The sequence below is a fragment of the Halichondria panicea genome, chromosome 6 (assembly GCF_963675165.1).
Source record: "Halichondria panicea chromosome 6, odHalPani1.1, whole genome shotgun sequence".
Taxonomy (NCBI): Eukaryota; Metazoa; Porifera; class Demospongiae; order Suberitida; family Halichondriidae; genus Halichondria; species Halichondria panicea.
The window spans coordinates 313,948-340,913 of record NC_087382.1 but is presented as its reverse complement, the minus strand read 5'-3'; the positions used below and the strand labels follow the sequence as shown (position 1 = coordinate 340,913).

At 41.9% G+C, this 26,966-nt stretch overlaps 2 protein-coding genes across 4 annotated transcripts; both read right to left on the bottom strand.

Moving 5' to 3' along the window:
* Positions 1–658: 658 nt before the first annotated feature.
* LOC135337592 (NACHT, LRR and PYD domains-containing protein 3-like) lies at positions 659–7,442 on the bottom strand. The gene is made up of 11 exons (XM_064533532.1): positions 7,372–7,442; positions 3,557–6,247; positions 3,426–3,500; positions 3,318–3,377; positions 3,027–3,261; positions 2,888–2,971; positions 2,337–2,675; positions 1,880–2,279; positions 1,397–1,586; positions 1,131–1,203; positions 659–904 (listed from the first exon to the last, which is right to left on the bottom strand). Exons 2-7 carry the CDS (start codon positions 6,107–6,109, stop codon positions 2,449–2,451), a joined length of 3,234 nt encoding a protein of 1,077 aa, XP_064389602.1. The 5' UTR covers positions 6,110–6,247; positions 7,372–7,442; the 3' UTR covers positions 659–904; positions 1,131–1,203; positions 1,397–1,586; positions 1,880–2,279; positions 2,337–2,448.
* Positions 7,443–7,495: 53 nt separating this feature from the next.
* Positions 7,496–26,953, bottom strand: LOC135337587 (uncharacterized). Of its 3 annotated transcripts, none has more exons than XM_064533525.1 (27): positions 26,813–26,953; positions 25,736–25,838; positions 25,149–25,262; positions 24,378–24,455; positions 23,729–23,901; positions 23,523–23,578; positions 22,304–22,376; positions 21,952–22,007; positions 21,523–21,684; positions 20,830–21,027; positions 20,347–20,521; positions 19,924–20,155; positions 19,363–19,612; positions 18,823–19,074; positions 17,508–18,097; positions 17,065–17,217; positions 16,635–16,881; positions 16,110–16,256; positions 15,623–15,731; positions 12,184–12,324; positions 11,714–11,807; positions 11,326–11,519; positions 11,043–11,115; positions 10,515–10,803; positions 9,605–9,721; positions 9,227–9,358; positions 7,496–8,619 (listed from the first exon to the last, which is right to left on the bottom strand). In XM_064533525.1, the coding sequence occupies exons 2-27, from the start codon at positions 25,835–25,837 to the stop codon at positions 7,691–7,693; spliced, it is 5,136 nt and encodes a 1,711-aa protein (XP_064389595.1). In that variant the 5' UTR covers position 25,838; positions 26,813–26,953; the 3' UTR covers positions 7,496–7,690. The 3 variants fall into 3 exon arrangements, with proteins under 3 accessions (XP_064389595.1, XP_064389596.1, XP_064389597.1); XM_064533526.1 differs by having other exon boundaries at positions 25,736–25,866; positions 26,813–26,947; XM_064533527.1 differs by lacking the exon at positions 7,496–8,619 and adding an exon at positions 8,626–8,855.
* Between the last annotated feature and the right edge of the window lie 13 nt (positions 26,954–26,966).

Below are 26,966 nucleotides of genomic sequence, written 5' to 3'. Positions count from 1 at the left end.
TAGCTGAGAGATTACCACAATAAACAGTTTACCTACATGTATAATTAATAATGGACACCTTTGGGAGAACAAGGTTCTGGCCATTATTAAACACGAAAGAGGGTAATAATAATATTAAATCCTGGGGACTTCACAACTTTACACTATCTGGCTAACAGTGAGGTCATGAACCCAAGTGAGATGTAATGCGATTACTTACTTTGTGCGTGGAGGTCGTGACCCCCGGTGATGATGTTCTCTCCAAGTCTGCATTGTTTGGCCAGAGAAAGTTCGTTGAGTAGACCATCCCCTCCAGTTCGCAGGAGGTGGAGTAACACTGTGTGTGTGTAGAGGGGGTGTGTGTGAGTGTGTGTGTGTGTGTGTGGAGGGGTGTGTGTGTGGGGGGGGGGGGGTCAGTTTTTTCCAGTAGCATGAATAATTACGAAGTCAATAGTGTAGGGATTGACATTGTAGGGGCAATACTGAGTGATCTCAATAGAGAGGTTGTACATCTCTTTAGGGAGAGTGTGAGCATTGTAGAGACAGCTGAGTGATTCATATGCTGCCCAAATATAGTACACTGCAACTAGTCTGGCATACACACTGTAGTAAACAAGCTAGTCTATCAACACACCATTGTCAGTTCCAGAGTTGGGCTGATGACAACTGCTCAGAGGCATGACCAGCACATCACACAGTAGACCAGTCACACTGTCCGTATGTAACGAGACTATGCTGTTCAGTTGACGATCGTAACCAAATGGACTGTGTTTCGGTTTGTTAGTGGGTGTGGTTTCACTCCAAGGTGTGAGGCTAGTGACTGGTGTGAGGACGGGAGGTGAGTGAAGGGATTTGCGTATGGTACTGTCTTTTGATTGGGTCGATGAGCCGGCTAAGTTGTAACTGCTTGTCGTTGATTTATGGCCTGCAACATGAATTAAGAGATAAAACTTTGTCAATATAACAATGCTGTAAAATGATGCAGCTTCAGAAAACTCAAGCTCTGGGCTTTGTCAAATTAATTGGTGGATTATCATAATTATACACACACACTAGCTGTATGATAAGCTTCTTCTAATAGCTAGAAAATTGGTTGGAGCCAACCACAAAAATCGGCCTTCAAAATACACCATATCAACACATGCACGTACTTTGACATCATCGGAGGCCTTAATTCTGTCCAATCGAGTGACTCCATCCACAAACTCCACCTTCAGAGCAATCCTGCGTGTGTGCAATATTGATTATCAAGGTATTACGTAGAATGAATCCCTAGCTGGTTGATATACTACAAGTATATAGTGTAGAATTTTTGAGGAACAAAATAGGATTTTCAACAAGCTACGAAAATGTTAGACACAAAAGTATGTGTGGGTAATCAAGCAATAGACATTTGATGTACGTTAGCCCCACCCACCTTGCTCCTGTCTCCGCCCCCTCGTGTATCCATTTCACTACTTCTTCAACGGGAGCATACTTAACGTCGACCCCGTTGACCTCTATGATGGCATCACCCGGGTGCAAGGAATGACACGGACCCGGGAATTAACCACGCTCTGTACAAACGTCTGCAACACTTTGCCTTGCTCCCTCACACGACCATAGCTCTGGGGGGGGGGGGGGGGAGGATTGTCACAATAGCTAGTCAGACACTGACACTAACGGGATCAACTGTAACAGGTCATGCACTACACATGTAATCATTGGAAGCAGGTACTAAAGAGGGGCTAACTGTAAATGAAAAAAATGAACAGTCTCCAACAGAGCTAGCTAGAGATTAGTCAGACTGCCAAACGCTAGTCGTTTGCTCAAATGTGGTGTAAGTGTGCCTACAGTACTGGGCAGTTTCCAGATACTTACATAACAATATTCATAATTGGACATTCAGTTTAGGCCATACCAAATTACATTCTTGTTTCTCATCAGACTTGAATCAGAAATCGTAACCGGGAGGGCGCAACAAAAAACACCCTCTTTGTAGATCTACTTGTAACTGGAAATGATCATCATGTGATGCAATTAATTTGGAGGTTGTAAATAATGAAATGAAGGTGGCACATAACATGACCCCACTAACTTGCCTCTGATAACAAGAAAGAAAAGAGATCTAGAGCTACAGTTTAAAGTCTAGATCTAGCACAAACACACTTTTGAAACCAAGAGCATAATTATTATGATTATACTCTTGATTAAACTCTTTGAGATAAATTTGTAAGTATCTAATTATTGTTCAGATAGTGATTTAAAAACATAATAAATGGTTATTAGATATCTTTTACGTATACTGCACCAGAGGAGTTCTGTGAAAGGATAGAGGTGACATAATTGAACTACTCGACTGATTGTATTTCACTTACTTTGTTGCTGTCTGGCAAATTTCAAACGCCAGTGCTTCTTTTCCCATTCTCAACAAAATTGCCACCAGAGCTCTGTAAGTAGCAGCCCCTGGATTATGCTGTATCCACAGTCTCAAGGCCTTGTCCATTGCTGAATATCATATTGAAATGATAAAGATCTAACAGTTTGGTGTTCAGCAGGATTCAGTCCCAGTTGTACAGGGTAGGTCTCTATATTGTCAAAGTGAGTCGCCAGAACAATCATGTCAGTCATTTTAATTTCAGTGTCAAGTTGAGAGTCGGTCACTTTTGTACACTCCTTCAATTCTTCAATGGTCACAGTCCTTGGTCTACCAGCTCCTGGGAAAATAAAAGGGGTGTGGTTAATGATACAGAAACTCCGACACTGAACATTTGACATAATTATACAGATACTTTTTTAGCTCTCTAAAAGTACACCTATATATATACACAGAACGCTACAAATTCAGTGAACAAAAGCTCATAAAATTATTTAAGTTAATTTACCACTTGTTTATATAATTATACTGCATGTAATCATGTAAGTATACCTGAGTGACTGGAATGTGGATATGAAGTGAGGACATCTTGTGAGGTATCTCCTTCAGTGACATCAGATGATATCACAGTAGAGGCTGTGTGTATATCATAAAAATAAAAGGCATGTATTTAAATAGACATATAACACACCTGTTGTATGTTGGTGTATTCCATGGGTAGAGAGCGGGACTGTTGTACAAGTAGCTTCATCACTAGTTGTGGGGTGGTGCTCTACTGGTGATGCCTGAGAGAAGCTCTGTTCATTGATGAGAGTGTCTGGATCAGTGACATCACTCAGAGTTACTGTACCAACAACCTCAACAATCTCATAACTAAAATCTGTTGGTATTAGTTGGTCAGTAAAACTGGAAGCAGCTGAAGAGATCTGAAAATTTAGAATCGTAATTATCAATAAATTATTCATAATGACGATACACCCACCGCTACAGCCTTGTCAATCATCTTCGACAGTAGGATATCCCAAAGAGAAGTGCGCTTCATCTAGGAAATTATAAAAGTATTATGCATGCATGAATCATATATTATTACCTCTTCATTTTGTGGAGGTAAACATTTTCCGTCCCACTCGTTCAGCACTGCAGAATTTCTTGATTCCCGTATGGCCTGTGTATTAATGAATGCAACTCAAACTATATAGAGTGAGTAATATAATAATATACCTTCAACTGTTCGTTGCACATGAGTATCAACTCCTCACTCACAGGATTACCACGGAGATGAACGCCACCCTGCAGGTACCTATAAACATGAAACTCCTCCAGACTAGGGAACAGCTCTGGTAGACACTCAGTGAGAACTATCACTCCCTCATCATCAATAGAGTTGTCCTTGAGATCCAACAAATTTAGATTTTTATATATCACATTAGCGGACTTGAGATGGTGGATAAGCATTATGATGTCGGCAGAGGTGAGAGAACAGCCATGGCAGTAAAGATCTTCCAGTGATGATCGGAATGCTTGAAGAATCTTTGCCAGTAAGAGACTTCCAGCGATTCCACTGAAATTGGAGCCATCCAAGCGCATCACTGTTAAATTGTTTGGGTGGAGATCCAGCATGTCACAGGCGACTGTGTATTGAGACTCTGAGTGAAATGAAGTGGTGAAATGGGTAGCTCTTAATCCAATGTGATACAATCGTAACGGAATGTTCTCTACAACTGAACATAATCCAGGTAAACCAAGATTGTTTTCAGAGAGTTCTAAGTATTTCAGTTGAGCACAGTGAGAGGCAATGGACTGTAAGAGGGTGGTCAGCAGAGCTCCATTGACATCAGCATCGTCAGTGAGGGTGTTGGATAGCGTCAGTCTCTTCAGGTTGATAAGAGCACCAAACTGTACAGCTGTGTCTAATGACTGTATGCCAGACGCACCAAGAGGGTTGTGGGATAAGTTCAGTTGTGAGAGGCTTGTACTAGATGTGTGCATGAATGACAACATGATGTCAGTAAAGTTGTTCTTAGACAAAATGAGACCACTTAAAGCTATGAAGGCAGCTGAAGCTCTCTTGAATAGATCAGCAACACCATTGTCAGACAACTTAGTCTGCTGGAGGGATAATTGTCGCACTTGCAGTTTACCATTCGCATTCGACAGTATGTCAGTTAGTTCTTTCAACATTTTATCATCAATTGGACAAAAGGACATGCTAACAACCATATCATCACATTTTGTTGCATGACGAAGAACATAGAAGCAAGCTACACAGTCAAAGGAAGTGCTGAAATCAGCGTATAATAGATTTTTCGCATGCCTTTTACAAACTTTTGTTGAGAAGCCAGGATTTAAAGCTTCAAAAGCCACATGACATAAAGTTAAAATATCTTCATTAAAATTGAATTGTAATAACCCACTTTTAGCAACGATAAATTGATCCATCAAATCATCATCTAACTTGATCACCTTATCACTACGACTACCATGGTGTTTACTAGCAAGACCAAACATAAATCTCCACACCATGTCAAACCGGTCACTATCAGCATTAGCCTTAACAACCTTGAGTTTATCCCCATTGAGTAGAGTAGCAAGATGGAGGGCAGCCAAGAACTCCTGGATGGTCAGGTGAGCAAAGTGAAAAGACAAGCCATGACCAACAGGTAGAAGTGATCGTGCAGACTGCAACAGACCAAAGCACTGCAACTTGTCACCAACGTTAGGTAAGCGAGAGGACAATTCATCTTCTGAGAAAACCAGCTGATCTAGTAATAAGCACTCATAGGCAAACTCACAGATCAACCAGAATGTGTCTTGTAGATCATTTGGAATTTCGTCAAATTTAGTAAGAGTAATCGGACAATCAGAGACTTTCTTTTTGACATTGCGAAGGATAATGCTAAGGACAATTTGAGTGTACAGCTCAGTTAGCGTACGAGGAAGCTCTTGGTCTAAAGTGTGCCACAAATTACAAACAATGGCGCAATTGAGGGGCACAGAACACACACTCTGAATGGCTGGGTTGTTCTCAAGCTGCTCGATAAGAGAAGAAGCTTTCTCTGGGAATTGCTCGAACTCTGATTCTATGTATTGCTTGATACTCTCCTCATTAAAACCAACTACCTCAATCAAACGGTTCACAGAAGGAAGGTCGTGAAGAGTAGCTGAAGCAGAAGGTCGTGAGGTGAGGAGAACAGAAGCGAAGGGAAGAAAACCACCAAAGAAAAGTTTGTAAAGAAAAGACACTTTCAAACGATTTTCAATACTGAGTTCGTCCCAGCCATCAGCTATGATGAGGACACCTTCTCCCTCTCTATCCTCCAACTCTTCTATAACAGATGTTCGGATCCTCTCACTGGGGTGGAGAAGTTTGAACAGTTCCGCAAGACTTGTGGCAGAGGATACTTCATTTTCTCTCAGTGGAAGCAACAAAACACAGTCGAATTGTGTCAGGATCTTCCCCTCTGCCCACCCTTCAGCAAGCATGGTACACAGTGTGGTTTTACCAATCCCAGCATTACCTTCAACGATGAGCTTCCTCACTGGTTTCTTGCCTTCTTCAACTTTGAACAGGTCGCCATAGAGAATTGGAGTACGTTTGATCTTATCATCAGGTGCACCATGTTGTGACAAGCCGGCTCTAAATCCTTCTTCTTTTACAGCCTCCACTAACTGCAAGTTGATGAGCCTGTCTCCTCTAACTGGTGGCCATTGTTCGTCACGATTTAAGAGTCTTTCTTTGTACTTCCGGCGAATGCTAACAATGAATCTATCCATTAATCCTTTAACTTGAATCTTAGATCAATAGAATTACGGCAATTGTTAGCTAATACAGCAATTCAAGTTGTGTATATATATATGGAGCTTTAAGTGACCTGAGATGAATTGCGTTCTAACGATAAAAGCAGCAACAACCTAAGCAGAGAACAGAGAATTAAGATGTGATTACATAGTCATACATGTATTATACTATATACATGTATTATACATAACAGGAGCATTTACCCTGTGTGTTGAGTTTCATCGACGCACGGCGAATATTAGTCTCATGGATCAGCCCCCTCCTGAGAAGGGGTCTGAGCACTCTTGTCTTGAGGTCATTTCACAGTGGAATGTGCCAGACCAATGGAATGTAATCAATTCCTGACCTTACGCCCCTGCGTATTTGTTAATTGTACAAAGCGTCAAGCGCAGGCATCTCTCTATCTCTGAAGAAGGTGCTTCAATCTATTACATGTATGTCTTTTGCCTGTGGTGCTAACTCTCTGTGCCCAAGGACCCCTGCTTGGCTTGCTTATGCTTTGTAGCAGTGTCTATGTATGAAGCGTTTACCATGCGTAATGCATGCGTTAATGATTCCGTTGAGCAACGTGCAGTTCTTTATTGCCTCCTATAATATCACCAATAAGTCAATCTGATTGAGCCGCTGGAATTCCAGCGTGTGCAACAAAACTACATCAAGAGTGCTCAGACCCCTTCTCAGGAAGGGGGCTGATCCATGAGACTAGGCGAATATAATACGACGATAACTTTTCACCGTATGTTATCATTTTGTATAATTATTATCATTTTTGTAGCCTTCGAATCACCTACAATTTACCTAGTAGCCCTACCACTGTTTCATTAGCAGTTAAAGCAGTCCAGGAAAGTATATAGTTGACTCAAACAGCTCATTTTTAGCTGTGCTTGCGCTGCGCAAGCCGGGTACAAGTACACTATAGATGCAGGTATTATACCGAGGCTAGATATATACAGATATACACATGCAGTGAATGGTATACCACAGTCATCGTCTGTCTACACTGAGCAAAGGACATAATTATTAATAGAGAAATAATAATTATGCCTATACAAAATCATACTCGATTTATAGATCGATCTACATGCATGTACGTACGTATAGTATTTAAATATAATATGGATCAGAGGGATCGAAATAAAAATTATATATAGATCTAGCTAGATCTATATAGATTTAGCTCAATGAAACATTCACTTTCTAATTATAGCTATAGATCTAGCTAGTTTACTGGGCTTACCAACTCAGTGGCTCAAATTGTAAACTTGTTCAGGGCTTGTTGTTTATTTTAGGGAATTCCCCAATCTGCATGGATAGGTGGGGCATTGCTAAGGGGATATTCCATGCTGGGGGTACATGTATAATCATAGATAGTCATACATTTTATAGAAGTATCAACCAAAAACACTCCTGCTATAAAATTAATATATAAACATTAATAAACATACATAATATCAAGGTGCATAAAAAAGTGAGGCAGAAAAATGCGCAATTCAAAAATCAGGACACAAATTAGAACAGGTTGCTTAAAAAACGACGCACTTGCAAGTATGTACACATTAAACTTCAGACTCTAATCTATCAGGGTTTAACACCAGCTGTGGGCTGTTCTTAGAGCTAAATCTGGGTGAGCTGCTCGGGCTAGGGGTCCTGCTATCCAACACAACCACCAGCCCTCGAGTAGGCGTGGTTTTAGAGAGGGGCGTGGCAAATGCAAGTGATGACGTCTGGCTCGGGGGTGTGCTGGAACCGACGGCCAATGACGACGACTGTTTGGGATCAGAGTTTCCAGTTAACATGCTGAGTAGAGATGGTGCACTGTTGTCTGAATCAAGTCTATCCGAATCGGAATCTGAAAATTTCAAAACTGGAACCACGTTTTCATCATTGTCCTCGTCTAAACTCATTTGAAGTTGTATTCCAATATCGCTAACGCTTGCTTGTTGTAAGAGCGGTTTTTTCGTATTTATAGCGATCACCGGAAGATCCTCTACACCATCTTCATCATTGCCGTTATCTAAATTCATTCCAAGTTGTATTCCAACGTCACTTACGCTCGTTTTGTCAAGTCGTTTGGTATTTTTGGTATCTATAATGGCCGGTAGATCCCCCACAACATCTTCTACATTGTCATTTGTAACCTCCTCTGTGTTCTGGAAAAGAAGTGGTTTTTCTGACTCGGTTTCTGGGGCCGAATCTGACTCATTCAGCTTGTCTTTAATACTCTCTTCACTTTTGCTTTCGAGGTCGGTTCCGTTTTGATTCTGGATATCCGATAAGTCCATTCCTGATTCCAAATCCACCGTACTGGATTGCTCAGAAATGATACTGTCTCTCGGTGCAAAGTTCTCGAGTGGGAAAGCATCCCCTAAAAAGTTTTCGATAATGTTGACGTTTGCCTTTGCCGAAAAGACAACTCTGTCAAACAACACACTGTTGTTACCACCAAGCCATTGACGAACAGACTCAATCACAATCTGAGGTGACACTGTATGTGTGTATAGTGTAGGTGTGGGTGAGTGGGTGTGTGTGTGCAGTGGGTGAGTGAGTGTGGAGTGTATGTGTGGGTGAGTGGGTGCCTATGTCTCTTAGAGTATTGGTAATTATGACGCAGTGGTGACTGACTATGAATAAAAGGGCAATTTTAAAACAGTCACTTTCCTTGATAGAGAGGCTCCATTACAGTGCATATAGATATTCGCAGCAGAAATCAGATAAATGCACCTGCATGAGCGTTGGATACTATGCTATGTGTGGGTAGAACAATCTTAATTAAATGTTGGTAAGCCAATAATTATGTGGGACCAATAATATGTGTGGGTAAAGGCTCTTAATTAGATGTGGGTAAGCCAATAATTGTGTGGTACCAATGATGTGTGTGGGTGTAGGTCTACATGCATCTTAATTAGATGCGGATAGGCTAAAAATTATGTGGGAGCGTGGAAACAATTAAGTAGGCACTGAGTATCACTTACAGTTGCTGTTTGCAGCTTAACTATTTGCGTGCATGTTGTCAACAACAAAACCTTAGTACGACTTTCTATTCCGAGCTACTACATGTATAGAGTCAAACGAAACTACCGTACATAGCTTACCGGCAATGGAAACGAATCCGTCCAACCAGAAGACAATATTCCGGTGTCCCCTAGAGCTGGCATCGCTCAGAGCTTGCACACAACATCTTTGTAGGGACTCTTCAAGATTGCCAAAGGCACAATGATAGATGCCTGGAGGGGGGCAATGATGTATGATAATAATTATGACACTTTATATGCAATAATGGGCTAGCTGAGAGATTACCACAATAAACAGTTTACCTATAACGGACACCTTTGGGAGAACAAGGTTCTGGCCATTATTAAACACGAAAGAGGGTAATAATAATATTAAATCCTGGGGACTTCACAACTTTACACTATCTATGGCTAACAGTGAGGTCATGAACCCAAGTGAGATGTAATGCGATTACTTACTTTGTGCGTGGAGGTCGTGACCCCCGGTGATGATGTTCTCTCCAAGTCTGCATTGTTTGGCCAGAGAAAGTTCGTTGAGTAGACCATCCCCTCCAGTTCGCAGGAGGTGGAGCAACACTGTGTGTGTGTGTGGAGGGGGCATGTGTGAGTGTGTGTGTGGGTCGACGTAGTACTGGTTAAACTTGAAAGCTCACCACTTGTTAACATTCTAAATTGCACGAATTACCCGTACCATTATAATAATAAATTCTGAGCCAAAATTGATATTATTTGAAGGTCCCTCGACACACAAACAACACCCGGAATTAATGTTGGAAGCATATCAATATAAAACCTGGCAGTCACCGTGTTGACATGGACACATCTATAGCTGTTGACCTGGTACAAAGCTGTGTACCAGATGATCAGACGTACACACAACAGCATATCTACAAACAATCTGGACAGTCACACATGCACTAGTTGTGTGGTTTTAACCCAGATGTGTACGGACTATTGTGGAAAATATCAGGAAAAAAACGTACATTTGCCACAATAGTCACGCACTCTGCATCAAAACCACAAATCATTTTTTACAGTGTGTGAATGTTAGGGCAACTATACAAGGTGAGAGTGCAATGGCCTACAGAGATAGCTAGTCTATCAATGAAATCAGAGGACTTAGTTAGACAGGTACTAATAATGCTGTACGTATGTGCAAGAGCATAAATAATTACGAAGTCAATAGTGTAGGGATTGACATTGTAGGGGCAATACTGAGTGATCTCAATAGAGAGGTTGTACATCTCTTTAGGGAGAGTGTGAGCATTGTAGAGACAGCTGAGTGATTCATGATATGCTGACCAAATATAGTACACTGCAACTAGTCTGGCATACACACTGTAGTAAACAAGCTAGTCTATCAACACACCATTGTCAGTTCCAGAGTTGGGCTGATGACAACTGCTCAGAGGCATGACCAGCACATCACACAGTAGACCAGTCACACTGTCCGTATGTAACGAGACTATGCTGTTCAGTTGACGATCGTAACCAAATGGACTGGGTTTCGGTTTGTTAGTGGGTGTGGTTTCACTCCAAGGTGTGAGGCTAGTGACTGGTGTGAGGACGGGAGGTGAGTGAAGGGATTTGCGTATGGTACTGTCTTTTGATTGTTCGATGAGCCGGCTAAGTTGTAACTGCTTGTCTTTGATTATAGCCTGCAACATAAATTAAGAGCTAGATGAAACTTTGTCAACAACAATGCTGTAAAATTATGCAGCTTCAGAAAACTCAAGCTCTGGGCTTTGTCAAATTAATTGGTGGATTATCGTACATCTTTGATATACACTCTAGCTGTGTGATAAGCTCTTCTAATAGCTAGCATCTTTCGAAAATTGGTTCGAGCCAACCACAAAAATCGGCTTTCAAAATACACGATATCAACACATGCACGTACTTTGACATCATCGGAGGCCTTCATTCTGTCCAATCGAGTGACTCCATCCACAAACTCCACCTTCAGAGCAATCCTGTAAATACGTATAGTGTACGTGTGTGCAATATTGATTATGATCTCTAGCTGGTCAATAGTTATACAAACTTCATTAGAATTTTCGAGGAAAAAAAAGATTTTCAACAATATTAACAAGTATGAAAATGTTAGCCACACAAGAAAAAATTTTGATACATAGACCCTCTAAACTATACATTTGATGTACGGCTACTTTAGCCCCACCCACCTTGCTCCTGTCTCCGCCCCCTCATGTATTCCTTTCACTACTTCTTCAACGGGAGCATACTTAACGTCGACCCCGTTGACCTCTATGATGGTATCACCCGGGTACAGCCCGGCAAGGAATGACACGGACCCGGGAACCACGCTCTGTACAAACGTCTGCAACACTTTGCCTTGTTCCCTCACACGACCATAGCTCTGGGGGGGGGGGGGAGGATTGTCACAATAGTCAGACACTGATGCTAACGGGATCAACTGTTACAGTAACAGGTCATGCACTATGTAAAACTGTCAAGAAGAAAGTAAATAGTGGAACCAACATAGGTCATGCACAAATGCAAAACGTTATTCCCCAGTACAGTGTACATATGTGTTTTAGTGCCAGCACTCACCTGTAGCCTGAAGCCGTATTTGCCACCCGCCCCCTCGGGGTCAAGGTACACGTATCTCTTCTCACCTCTCGGTGGAGCACGGAAAATCACATCCCTGCACAATGAACGTCACATGACATTGTAAACATGACATTGTAAGTACTAAGTTTAAACAGTAACTGCTCAGAGGAGGTCCGATATGCATGCACGAATCACTACTAGTTCAGTGCATTGATGTCATTACGGTCACGTGATATGTCCAGGCCACAATGCACTGAACGTGTAGTGATTCGTGCACGCATGTCGGACCTCCTCTGGTACGTAACTAACTCGGCTATTTATTGCAAGCCCACAATATTATGTCGTACTATGAGCTCAATTATAATTATTGATAGGGGTGGTTCACATACTCCAAAATATTAATCTGCCATGCACATAACATCACTATAATTATGTACACCATTAGACTACACGTATGTAGACCTGCTCACCACTTGGTATTGATCTCTGGTGTGCTCGGAGTGATAGCCTCACTCAACTTGTAGGCCTCGGGCCCAGTCAGACTCTTCTTCCTCTGTTTCTTGCTCTTCCTCAACGGTGAACTAGATTCCTCGGAGGTTACTCTGGTCTTTCTGTGATGGTTGGTGAACGCCATTAGTAACCGTGGGAACAAGTTGTGGTGCATGGGAATATGCGGTGCACTGTGACGTCGCGTGTTTCGAAGGCTCACTCCACCACTAGTCATTTTCACTTTCAGTTTGAGACAATTTCGTTGCAAGAAACAGACACAGTATCTTCAAGTGATGTAGTACTCAAAGATAGATCAGTAAGCCAATGCAGTCAAACTTGCAGTATAGTTCAACAGATAATGCAGCTCAACTGTTGCAAGTCTTTTCTAGCCTAGCTAAGTTAAAAAAGCTAGTCAGTAGCTTCAACTTGTAACTATATAGAGAAGGAATGGTATAGACACTTGAATCCAGCCAGTTTATAGCAGATCACTACAATCAAAATGCCTTTCTTTGATCTGTTGTCAGTTTGACAATTCAAAGCTGTTTACGTGATGTAGACTGACAAGCGCTCGCTGACTGCCAAATAGTTGACAGTTGATAGCAACAGGATATTAATTCGATTAACCAAAGAGTGTCATAATATTGTAGACACGTTAGCTTTGGCATGCAGGAATGATGCATGCAACCACAAACAATGAGCCATTGAAAATACATTAAAGAGAACACTGCCGTAAATATTGAGAGGCTACAATGCATCAAGTGACTTAAACTATGCACACAAGGCTACATGTATAAACACACGTATAAACAAAAACATAGTCATAAAATTTTATATCTGACCACAAGGAGGGTGGTGCATGGTGTCAGTGCGTACAACTCAGAGGAGGTTCCGACACGAGTACCTCGATTAGCTAGGCTAAAATTGAGTTAATTAGTCACATGCAACAATGACTTTAACGTTGAATTTTGCACGTGACCAAGCCTAATCGAGGTACTCGTGTCGTACTTCCTCTGGGTATAGCTTACTTATACCAAATTTGTTAGCACGTACACCCTTAAAATTGTGAATCACTCGACCGTGACTCTCAATTGATCCAATAAAGAACAAAGAATAAAGAGTGCTTTTAACATAATCTAGTCCACAACATTGTACGTAAGAAGTGCTGCCACTTATATATGCTATGAATGGATAAAAGCCATTTGTAATAATGTGCCAACAATCATCACAAGTGATGTGTACAATGTGCCACCATTTAGAGCAGTGTTTGATCAGCTGGCGATTGTGCGTAGGCTCGGGAAACCTGAAAATAATTATATGGACTGCGATTAATCTACAATAATATTATAGTTGTACTAATTTCCGTAAGTGTTAAGGTCACTGGGAAATGTAAGGACATCTGTACTTCCTCATGATGAGTTGTAATACAATGCCCGTTTCGATTAAACGCTAGTGATTCAACGGGTTCAAAGGTCGGTCTTGCTTAAATGCCTTTTCTTAGAACTCGTTGTTTAATCGAGGAAATATGATACTAACATTTTTTGTAGACAGGAGTACATAAAGCACCTTAGGGCAAATTAAGGGAAACCACTGTACACGTCGACCATGCCAAATATTGACGGACATTAATGATGCTCTGATGTTAGCACTCTCTTGATGGAGCTAAGTACGTACATGATATAAACATCAGAATCTAGACTCCTTATACCAACCCTGTGCCGTATAAGACGTGGGATCGAGAACTGATTACTTCTGGAGACAATGATAGAATTAATGCTCTGATAGTCAGTTGTTAACGACATCACTTTTCAATTAAATACATGTATAGCCTATAGTCTTAATGTATGTAAAGGCAGCATTCAACTAAATGAAAATGATGACGGGTACTATATCACACACACACACACAATGCATGTGAAACTTGTCTATTGTGGTCACCCTACAAATAGGCCACCCTCTATAATACAGCCAGGCTAATGGGCCCCAAAATCTCTCCTGTGTTAGGACCTGTGTTAGCAGGCCACCTCTTTATTACAGCCACTGTTGCCCAAGGGGGTGACCTACTATAGACAGGTTACAATACATGTATGTACGCACTCAACATATAAAACTACGGGCTTTATTAGGAGCCACTGTTAATTGGTCTGCCCAAGGATTACCATGAATTAAATAATAGTTCACTGTACATATTATTGCACGTATTTGGCAACTACATGATTGTATTGTTCGTGACAGGACTGGGAGAACACAAGGGGTTAATCAATACACTATCAACAGCAATCAGAGCGACAATAAACATCCTCGGCATGTAATAACATCTACCAACACCTATACGTGTGTGCGTGCGTGCGTGCGTCACACCACTAACATCACACAAAGGCAACTTGAGCATGAGGAAAGGGACACCAAGTACTGATACATTCTCAGTACCAGTAAAGGATGTAGCATCAGTATTCAATATACATGTACACGTACAAGATATACGCTGAACACTCTTCATTAATTATTATTGTGTTTGTTTAAACTGTACACACCTGATTACACTCTACATGTATAAGCAGATCCCCTTTAAAATGCAGCCAGGTTAATAGGCTCCAAAGTCTCTCCATAGTATGTACATGTACGTGTTTGGACCAGTGTCACCGTTTATAATACAACCAGGTTAATGAGCACCAATATGTCTCCACAGCATGTGTTTGGACCTGTGTTAGCACCTCTTTATTACAGCCACTGTTGCCCAAGGGGTGACCACTATACAATAATGTACATGTACGCACTCAATATAAAACTACAGGCTTCAAGGCAAACTGCTCACAAATTTATACTTTTAACATTTAATATAGGCTGTCGCTGATACTAATTTTAAGCACTGCTTGTAAGAGGTTACTGCATGTACACACAGGTATCTGGCAATCACTTGGTAGTTGCATTCTGTTGCCTAGCATTAAGAATATAGTTGGACAATAGAATACATAGAAGCAGATACCACTGCCCAGTGACATGGTACACATAGCAACAGACACGTTACAGTGTCAGCTTGTGGGTACATTCAGTAGCAAGAACAAATTATTAGTAGTCTAGTAGTCTAGTTGGCTCAATCAATATCACAAATACAAGTCATGTGATTGGGGGAGGGGCAAAAATGAAATAGCATACGCACACGCAGCATGCATGACTTCCGAGTGTGCTCTGAGTGGATTTCGCAATAATAATAACAGAACTTCAAACAGCATGCTAAAACATTCTCAAGGCAGCCAGTATATTGGTAGCAGGGACTTAATTGTAATAATAACGTGTGTGAAATGGCCACACAAATTAAGGGTGCTTGCAAAACCAATTAGTCTCAATCTACCTTATTTTATAGTCTTGGAATTGGACACTACAGAACGGAACGGAGACTTATGTACAACAGCAGAATCTCACCTGAACGAGTACTTGAGGTTCTTCTTCAGTGAGAGGGATGACTTTGGTGGAGGCTCTTCCTCGATCACCTCACGTTGGAGACTGAGTGCGAGTGTGTCGTGGTCAGAGGCTACAAGGATTGAGGGGGTGAGGGGAGTATTAGACTACTCAATACGTTTTAGTGTGGCATATGCAAGCTACATGTATATTAAAACACGAGGATTCTCATGCTATATGTGTTTTATACCACAACGACCCCTTACCGAATCATGCCTCGAGGCTACGCGACCGTGTAATAAAATATAAGGGACTGTATGACTTTTATTACACCCTTGTTACCTTTACAACGTGATATAAGTCATCATGCAGACATGGGGTCAAACAATAAGTCTCTAACTTAATGAAATGAAGATCCATTACTCTAACCACCACTCAAGAATGTAGCTCACCCGATCTCTTCATTACATCATTCTAACCCTGGCTCACTAGAATGTACAATGTAGCTCACCTGATCTCTTCATCCGCCCTCCAGTGTAACTTGTGCTGCTGCTAGTCACAATATCCGAGACTTGTCTCGACAATGGGAGCTTCTCCTCCAGCTCCAGTGTGGTGCCAGGCGATTGGTCGCTCGTCACACTATCTCCTTGAACACTAACTGCAAGGCCGGAGGAATAAGATTAATATCACCATATACCTGAGGCATAATCATATTAGCTAGAGGATAATATGTACAATGAACACATAACGAGAATTAAACTGTATCTATACATGAGTTTGAGAGCCACAGAGGCAATTATTGGGTATAATTAGTTGCAGCACCTGAATAAGCATTTAGTCTGAATTAACGAGGGTTTAAAGGTCGGTCTCGCTTAAGCGCCTAACTGTGGAACCTCAGATAAATAATAATGGTACCTTGGGACGAAGCTTTCTGTAGAAAATATCGTTTCCAAAAAACTTATTACATCATCTGAATGGCTGAGTAATATACATGTAGGACGGTATTCCATTCCAATTGGTTCCCATTCCAACTCACCGGTTTCTTCATCTTCATTCTCATCTTCCGATTCCGATGAGCTGTCGTCTCCTATCACAAGTCCCACACCCTCACACCTCACAGGTCGCCCACTCATGCTTGCCACACGCAGTCTCCCCTCGGAGTTATCAAAGAATGCATCGTCAGCAACGTTCTGTAGGGGTTCTGGTTTGAATTTGCGTGAGATGGTGTGTGGGCGTTTCCTTGGTGAGGCTGTGTGAGAAGTGGAGGTGGGAGGAGAGGGTATCTGGAGAGCGAAGAAGTAAACAATGATTATGCACTTGTATTGAATTTGGACACTAGCTCTTGACTAAATTAGGGACACACCTCCTCATCTACATCATACATGTCCGATTATTTTGATCAGATTCGTATCCAGTATCATACTAAGTAATAATATTAATACAATGTACGTGTTCCGTTCTCTCACCTGCACAGGACTGCTGGCTGATCTTCCTTTCTTCTTAGCAAACAGTTTCTTGAAGAACGATGGTGGCTTAGTGCCCTGGTCTATGGACACAGTGCTATCATGCGAGCCACGCTTCAACGACTTCGTGTTAACAACTGAGTGAGGAGGTTGGCGCTGTGTCAGGGGGAGGAGGAATATCATAGTCAGTCAATTAGACACAAAAACACTTTTTGGTTCGGAAAATTTAGCTCCAATAATGACTGTCCAAAAAAGGAGATCCACTCTCTACAAAATGTTCAGGTCTACATGTACATTGACAATCACTAATTGAAGATTGAACAATCTCAACTAAAGCTTCATGTACGTACAATGTACATGTATATACCCTCAAAGTCAGCCAGTATTCTTCACTCAGTTATCCACTGCTTAATCTCATGCTAGCCATGGAGTAAACTTATGTTCACCTCTTTTTCATTCCTTGCTTGCTCCCAATCAGGCCCCGCCCCACCATTGGCCACCGGAAATAAGGGGGTGTGGTCTATTGTGGGGGGTGGGAGAGATTTGGCCCGTCCTGAACGATCCATAGCAGTTGGACTTATTGCTACAACACTAGGTTCCTCTTGATACTCAACTAGCACAAACTCGTCTTTTGAGCGATCGCCTTTCTCGCTTCTTGTACCAAGGCTCTCCGATTGGTCGTCGTCTGGTTCCTTAGCAACAAAAGTCGGCTCGTCTTTGTTTAGTTCAGTTTGACTCGGAAATTCTAGTCCAATTTTCTCCAAATCCGTATCAGGTTCGGCAGATTTGGGACGTAACGATTCTGGAATGGATTGATGCACTGTGGAGTTGGACTCGAGAATCAAATCAGCAGATTGCGGTCGATCCGATTCATAAACTGATAATGTTGGAATCAGATTCTGAAGTTCTGGGATCTCATTAGACGCTGGCCTCTCCTCTAGCTCGTCGGAGAGTGTAGACTGTGATCTCAAATCAGCGTCCTCGTTGTCTTGGTGATTCGAGAGTGATAGATCACCGTTGATTTGTTGAGCTGCACCTGCGAATAATAATAATAATAATAATAATAATAATAATAATAATAATAGGAGTGCAAACAGATCTACACACATGTGCAGGAGTCCTTATCTACACACATGTGCAGGAGTCCTTATCTACACACATGTGCAGGAGTCCTTATCTACTCTTGACATGTGCTACTGGACCACTTGATAAACATATAGAAACAGTGCAACCCCCTCGAGCAGAATAGAGCTATTATAGTACACTTTATTAGACAACACAACCGCCTCTATTGACCTACCACTTTCTCTGTTACTTGAACACAGTCCACACAAAATGAAGTCTTTTACTGACAAGCCATGACAGGCACGAAGCTAGCAAAGGTTATTACAGTACAACAACACGACCCTTGTATAGGTCATGTGATCTACACACTACTATCGGAGGCCCCACCTAAAATAGCATATATTGTACATGTGCTAAGAATGCTACAATTGTATGCGATGTAGTACACACACAATGAACACACAATTCCATTATCATAATACCCATACAAAAATTAACAACCTAAATTGTGATTTAAACATGCATGCCACACATGAATGACGCTGGAGGTCCCTAATCGCCAGAATAATCTACTCTACAAGGCACCCACTGATTGGAGAATCAACTCTTGAAGGCGTGGTTCAGTTGCTACATGTACATACACGTATGAAAGTATCGATATAAACTATCACAAATTGCTCAGACATGCAATCTCACCTTCAGCCTGTCCAGAGCAACACTTGAGTGCTGACGGAGCTATGCAGCCAATCAGAGGAGCCAAATAAGTTCCAGTTTTTCTCTCTTTCTGTAGTACAGCCATGAGTCTGAATGTCTGAGCAGAGGCGGGCCGGTTAAGATATAGGGAGGCAGACTCACTTCTTCTCTTGTCAGCATTCACTGTGCGACGATAACAGATGTTTGAGTGTGTGGCGGGCGTGACGGCAGAGGTGGAGCGCCCAATTGTGATAGCTGTGATGGTGTGTGGGGTGTGAGTAGAGGGGTGAGTGTGAGTGTGAGTGTGAGTGTGAGTGTGTGTGTGTGTGTGTGAGTGTGAGTGTGAGTGTGAGTGTGTGTGTGTGGAGTGGGGTGGAGTGGACTATGCTGTTTAGTGATTTAAAGCATCAAATTACGTTCTAGATGATTGTCAGAAAACAACATTATTTTAGCAATTGAAAAAGATACAGAAGTTGTCTACACAGTAAATAATAACATGCCCATAGGCAACATACTTCATATGTTGTAGTACTGTACATGTACCTTTTCTCTTGCCAGGAGTTGCTTTCTGGTTGCTCTTCCTTATAAGGACATCTTCAAAATGGTCCTCGCCTCCATCCGTGGCTTGCATATAGCTTTCTGTTCTGCCCACATTGGTCTTAGTGACACTGGTAACAGGAATGGCGGCGTTGGTGGTGGCCTGCTTGTAACTCGTTGTTCTGTTAATCTTAGAAAGGACGGTGTCCTCACCATCTGGTTGGCTATAACTAAGGTCCGACAAGCTGATGCTGGTCTGCAGCGGATATACGTTTAATATACGTTTAATGTAATTGAGGATTGAATTGTAACGTTGTAACGATTAAAGCATATCATTTACCCTGAGGAGCATTTCACGCTGTGACTTGCTAACACTATTATTTGTTCACTCTTAATTAATGTAGGGATTTTTCGGCAACTACTGGTTACTGGGCATAACTTTAGTTTAGATGAGCAAAACTAAAGATGAATTCTTTCGCTAATAGAGAGGTCTATCACATGACATATTTTAAAAGTAAAACTAATTGTTACATGTACATGTATGTTAGTATAACTACGCGTACTAACCTTATGGGCAGGTGGTACAGACTCTGATTCGTGTACAGAGCTAGCACTGCTCCTTCTGTTGACCTCTGACCCATTGCTCGTACGGCTGACCTGTGACCCTAGACTGTCCTGATTGACCTGTGACCTTAGGCTGTCTAAATTGACCTCTGATCCTAGGCTGCTCTGGTTGAAATCTGACTCTTCCAAGCTGCTGGAAAGTTCTGATGTTCCACTAGAGATGCTTGAATAAACACTGTGCGTGCGTTTGTGTGTGTGTGTTACACTTTATTTATCACTAAGCGGTAAACTTTAGGAATTCGCATGGTTAATTATAGTGTCCTGACTATCTTAAGGGTTTTATCGTAGATTACCAGCGAAGTACACATCTCACACTGCCACACCCCCACACTCACACCCCCTCCACCCCATCCACCCCACACTCACGAGTATCCAGCTGCAACCTCGACGTCCATATTGATAGAGGTGGTGCGTAGTGCCATGCACTGGTACCAACCATTACTGGCCTGCCCCAGCACTCTCACAGTCTCTCCCTTCCTCAGCAGCGACCATTGCGCCCCAGGCACTAGGTAGTAGTCCAACAACAGCTCAGTCTCAGTAACTAATACAAGGAGAAATGTCTGCGCTGAAACACATTTTAATTATTGCTCTACTGTATTAGTTCTCAAATTTCAAAACTCCAGGAGCTGCATAACTCTAGGAGTCTGCATAACTTCTATTGATACGGATACTTTTCTTTTTTTGTAAATTCTCATGGAATCGATGCAAATGGTTACTGTAAGCCACAGTATAGTGACATACGTGCTAACAACATGTGTAACTCATGCTCAGTACCAGCTGTAATAAGTTGAGCTACATTGTTAGCAAACAGGCTGCTGCACTTGCTCAATAGACATACATTGTACATACCTCCACCTACGGACTGCACTCCAGGATAAAGGGGTGTGGTTATGGGAACGCAGTATTCCCCCGTGCTCGACCTCTTGTCCTCACCCTCGTTTTGACCTTTGGACTCTGGGAGAGACATACGACGATGGACGACGCCCTCTTCCTTGTCATGTGACGTGTGCTCAGGTCCTTCATGATGGATGAGCGCATCAGCATACACTGCAAAGCAACCGAGCGAGTGGTTAATTTGAGACATTATGAAGATTAAATAGTATTATCTACAATACAACACTGCAACTTTCACTTTCAGATAAGGTGAACCCACATAAGTTATCATAAACAAAAGTTCAGTGTTCATAATTATTATTTTGATACAACAACACTTGCTACATGTATGGTAAACATAATGCACATGCAGTCCATACCCATGCAGGGATGTGCCCAACACCTGTGAAGTAGTGGCATCCTCTATTAATTTGCTTTTTGTATGTACAAACATAGTAAACTAGGCCCTGAGTGGTGGTTGTATGTTATGTTTTGTCTAGTGGTGGTTAAATTGTTTGCCTAAAGAAGTGGTTATTACCAAACCACCACAGAGCAGTGTGGGTATATCCCTGCTGTATACTAGACAACTCACACCCCCCCCCCCCCCCCCCGCAAACTAGACAGCACTCACAAGCCCCCCCCCCCCCACGCGCACTAGACAGCACTCACAAGCTCCTGTTCCTCCCATGAAGCTTGTGTACATTGTCTTGATTTGCTTGAGTATCTCTTTCTTTGCAATGAGTCTCTTCTTGATCTCCCTCAGCTGGGGGTCACCCCCCACAAGGGACTGGGCCACCGGCACCTCCATTAACTCACTCTCGTCTATAGAACCTGTCATGCGGGTTGGGGGGAGGGGTATATAGATTTAGAGATAATTTCAAGCAAACTACCGTATACAATAATTACGTATAATTATACAATTACGATACATGTATATGTACATGTAGTTTAGAAAGTTACATAGCATGGCCGCTGTGCAAAGATGACAGCACAAACTCTAAAGTTGAGCTATTAATTGCCAACATGTACAGTGTACATGTATGTTAACGACTAGTGTGTGTGTGGGGGTGTGTGTGGGGGGGGGGTGGTGGTGCTTACCCATTGTCCCATGCACATGCATCGGTACAGACGTGTGATGCTTCTTTATAGAGTGCCTGCAGAGGAGAGACACGGAGATGATGACATGATGATGGTATTCAATGGCACACAGGGTATATTTCAGTGCTGGTTAGCTGGTTAATTTTCACCCGCATGGAGCATATAAATTTCCTACTTGCAACTTGTCGATCACATGCTTGATATTTGCAATCACCCACTTATATTTGGAACTTACATTTTCACCCACGTGAAAGAAACCTTTTTTGGCACATAATTATGTAATCATAATAATTATGCTCAGTACAACCACTAGACTGATTGATGTGGATGGTAGACGTATTGTATTACTCACACATTTTGTCGACTCTTGTGTTTGATTGAGTCGCGTGAGGATTTGATAGAATGAGCCAAACTGTGCACACCACCTGAGTGTGTGTGTGTGTGTGTGTGTGTGTGTGTGTGTGTGTGTGTGTGCGTGTGTGTGTGTGTGTGTGTGCACGTGTGTGTGTGTGTGTGTGTGTGTGTGTGTGTGTGTGTGTGTGTGTGTTCAACTACACCCCCCCCTCTAGCCTCGGTCCCAGGCCGATTTTTCTTTAATAGAACGAAGTTGAAAAATACGGCCTGGTATTGATTGTATCTGGGCGTGGCAGGAACCGGAAACAAAAGCAGAGATTCTTCACATTTTGTTTCCTGCTTTTTTTCTGTAATACTAAAGGTGTACGTAGAGGCATTTTACTCCCGTAAAAGTTACAGTAATTTAGCTCCGTGTTATGTTCTCAATTTATAGCTAGCTAGCTATGGCATGCAACGCGTTGTCTTGTTTGAAGCAAGATGGCCTCACTCTCATGGCAGAACAGGCCCAGGCTCTCAAGCTCCTGTTTGAGGGAAGGGATGTGTTTATCTGGTTCCCAACGGGGTATGGCAAGTCTCTCTGCTATATCAGTTGCTACCCTTTTAATGGACTACAAGCTAGGTAGGACCAAGGCTCCTCCTGTTGACAAAAGTGTTGTTCTTGTTAATTGTCTCTCCCCTTGTATCTCTCATCATGAGACTCATGATTGACCAGGTCAGGAGTCTAAACAATAGCGGTGTTTCTGCTGCCATCCTCAGTAGCAATAAAGGAATCGACAAAGATTTGGTTGCCACTGCCAAAGAAGTGTCTTCTGGGAAGTATTTCCTGCTGTATACTGCCCCAGAGGCTGTTGTTGAAGACCACTGTTGGAGGATTCATTTTTTGTTGTACCAGTCAATTTATTAAAAAACCACGCCCAGATCACACCCAAATACAATCAATACCAGGCCTAGGTAGGCGACCTAGCGTTCAATTGGAGACAGATCGGCCTGGGGTCGAGGCTACCCCCCCTCCTGCTTAATCAATGGTTTGGGGACTCTTTCAACTGTCATAACCAATTGAATTCGGTGGATCCAATATCAATGATTACATAATTTTCTTTCAGACAATTTGGCATTGATCACTAGTATCAATTTCACTACTATAGTAAAAATATTATTCTGGTGTGAAGCGTACATGCATAATGGCATATTACTGTGTATAGTAAAAATGTGTTTACCTCCTTCTATTTCATCTGATGGTACTCTCCGTGACGCTTGCTTCATCGCCATCACCCTGTAATACACGTGCATGCGTATCACGTGACAATCATGTGACCACACAAACATAATATGTCTATAATTATGATTCACTAGCTGATTCAACGCAAATTTAACCAAAACGACAACTCCAACAGACCATAATATGACAATCACATGACCTCACCAAGCCGTCCTGTTTTTCTCGGAGGGGGCCTGAAAGATGTACTCAGTGTTGTCGATTAGTACGAGTTGGAAGAGAAACGATCGTCTCTTATCAATATCTTTGTTTATTTGAGAGGTGTAATCGATATCTACCAAGCAGTTCTCAAGGTCCAATGACCCGTGATGCCTCTCTTTCTGGAGAGAGGGGGAAAATTTAAAATGTGATGCATGAATACCCACGATGCCATGCTATGCATGAGCATGATCATAATTATACTCACACGTAGATAATTAGATAATGTAATAATTACTATTGCCAATTATTCATAACTGCAACAAACAACATGCGTACAGTACGAAAGAGCTCCATAGATCTACATGTATGTATGTATATAGATATAAAAATTAAAAAAAAAAACAGAAAATCCGAGATGGAATGACCAGAACGTTAATTTTAGCTGTTAAAAATGTACTACATGTACATGTTGTATATAGCCCGATCCTACCTCAACTCTACGAGCGATCGTAATTATTGTTAAATCTTGACCAGTATACAGTAAACCCTAAATGCAAGCTCTGTACGACACCTTTTTATGAAACAATCAGGCAGTACGTCCACTGCATGTAATACTATACTGATCAGATGTACTTGGTGATCCCCAATAACTCACGAGGTTGGGCGGAGGGAACATGTCCTTCGGGGGAGGGCCTCCGGACGGTCTCGGGCTCTTACCTTCCCTAACATCCGCCTAAGGGTTAAATTTTCCGATAAATTAATCAAAGCTACATGTGTAGAGGAAAGAAATTACTCTAAGAATGCATGAAGGTATCGTAACTATGAGAAAATACATTTGGATATACTCACTGAGAGATGGGCCATTTATATACATACAGCATAATACAGGCTGTCCATAGCTACATTACTGGGGACTAGGATAATGTTGGTGCAACCATGTCCAGGGTGTCATACACGATTTTGAAGTAGAGGGGGGAATAAGGGAATTGGAGCCAGAGGGGGGATATCCCCCCTTTCCCCCTCCCCTGTATATGACACCCTGCATGTTCAATGGAGTCTAGTCTTAATTAGGATTGATGCCTCAAAGAGAAAATGTATAAGGCAACCACTCAGTGTACACAGTGGGACCACATGACAGGCTCTGTACAACAGGTAGCATTGCTTTTAAAATTTAATTTCAAGTGAGCTGAAAAGGGTTGTACATTGTTATTGTATAAAGAGATGCAGTGGAACACCTCTTAATAGCCACTCCTGAAGAAAGGCCATTAAAGGCAAGGTCTCAAATGAACAGTTTGTGAACTAATTTAAAACAGTCCACCTCCCAACAAAGGCCACTTCTGTATAACAGCCAAAGCTTTGATCCCCAAAAGTGTCCATTAAAGTAATGTATAGAGTATGGGGATGGTCTCATATATCCATTACTTACCTTAAAGAACTCCATGACAGTGCCCTTGATGTTACACCATAGTGTAGCCCACGACCGATCCTTACTCTTCTTAGAGCCAGCCTCGTGCACACACTTTCTGTTGAGGTAGCCACTCTGTGTGGAGTGTGTGTGTGGGTGTGTGTGCGTGCGTGCGTGTGTGCATGTGTGTAAGGTGTGTGTGTGGGTGTGTGTGTGTGATTAACTGCATGCCTATATTCTGTAATATGCGCGATATATTATATAATACTAGTACAGTACAAGTATGAGTGGGTGTAACTGAGTGGTGGTTTCACTGTGATCAGAGTACGTTTCATCCCCACTCCCAAATTGAAACAGTTACCGAGGGCAATCAGGTTTGTTTTGTTTGTTTTCTTTTCAGCATGTGGAAACAAAACTTAGTCTAATGAGTGACATTTAATGGATATGTACATTATGCTGTAGACTATAATATATAATTATGTACACATTCCAATGCTTATGGGCATGATTATTCCGAATCATGAGTTAAGTAGGAACACAAGTAGGGGGAAATTTTCAATAATTATATCCTTATTAACGTTGATGAGCTACACAGCAAAAGAACGTACCTGTACTATTTCATCAGGTGCTGTGGGGTCATTGATTTGTCCGGCTAGAGGGGGGAGGGGTGACCTGCGGCCGGAGAGAGACCCCGCCCTAAAGTCTGTCATACTGTGCGCGGTGATGGGTCAGATGTAAACTAATGATGATAAATTATGATTGGGATAAAAATGATACGCTAATTTGAAGTAATTGGACAGAATGGCTTCAGGCTGTTAAACGCATCAAAGAAATAAATAAGACTTTAGAGTGTGTCTTTTGATAGGAAGTTAGTATGCTAGTGTCCATACGCGTAGCACCAGTATCTGAAACGGAGCGCCAGTTGATTATTTCTTTACAGGCGAAAACACATTTGCAGGTGACACATGCTAAGAACAATATAAATAAATTAACTCGTTAACAGTGTTCTACTATGGAGGACTGGAAATGGTTAAACACTGATTAACACGCGACCTCATAAACACAGCTGGCAACATCGTCCAGAGGAGATTCACAATACTTTTAGAAGATTACCTGATAATAAATTATGGGCAACTAACGTCTAGTTGTTGCAGACTTTAAAGAGTAGGGTCTTTTTTTATCTATAGGAATGAATTTTGATGGAGTAGCTCAGTGGCCTTTAGATGCTATCTCTGTGATGGAACTAGACAAGTTGTAGCATTAGCAGAGGACCCTCCCCCCACTATTAATAAGGCAAGGCAGTCTGAAAGTTATGGCTAGACCAGCCAGGAGTGTACTAATAAGAGCATCTATAGGAGTGCTCCATTGCGAAGTATTTGCTCTTATTGCACGTCTTGGACACTAGAGCAGCTACAGCTGTGTGGGAATGTGAGCCACTGTGTTGCATGCTATGTATTACTATGCTTGCTACCAGTGCATTATAAATTCAGCGTCACATTGTTTCGTATTGTGTGTGACTAAACATGCATGACTGGACAAGCCTAAACAACAGTAGGACAACATTACAGAATAGCACACATAGCTAGCAATATGAATGATGTTGTAATCAGCTTGTTTTGTGGTTAGTTTTACAATTAATTAAGAAGAAAACAAGTGATTTACAATGAGCTAACTTTGCAGCTCACCTTTAGTGTTGATGTGACGTTTGGAGGCGTTCAACTATTAAAGTCTTGTCTGAGCAACACACACACAACAAGTAGATTCAGCCAGCACAATTAACAAACTGTTGCATGCCCCATAGAAAGTATAATGCCACGCCTAGTATAATCACACAGTACA

What these genes read in the sequence shown, in the direction of transcription:
- LOC135337592 (XM_064533532.1), bottom strand. Translation starts at nt 6,109, where the DNA reads ATGGATAGATTCATTGTTAGCATTCGCCGGAAGTACAAAGAAAGACTC. An exon ending in TACCTCCACAAAATGAAGAG is followed by an intron (nt 3,378 to 3,425) that starts GTAATAATATAT and finishes ATAATTTCCTAG; the next exon opens with ATGAAGCGCACTTCTCTTTG. An exon ending in TCCACATTCCAGTCACTCAG is followed by an intron (nt 2,676 to 2,887) that starts GTATACTTACAT and finishes TTATTTTCCCAG; the next exon opens with GAGCTGGTAGACCAAGGACT.
- LOC135337587 (XM_064533525.1), bottom strand. Translation starts at nt 25,837, where the DNA reads ATGACAGACTTTAGGGCGGGGTCTCTCTCCGGCCGCAGGTCACCCCTC. An exon ending in CTGTCATGGAGTTCTTTAAG is followed by an intron (nt 24,456 to 25,148) that starts GTAAGTAATGGA and finishes TTTAACCCTTAG; the next exon opens with GCGGATGTTAGGGAAGGTAA. An exon ending in CACAAGAGTCGACAAAATGT is followed by an intron (nt 22,008 to 22,303) that starts GTGAGTAATACA and finishes TCTCCTCTGCAG; the next exon opens with GCACTCTATAAAGAAGCATC.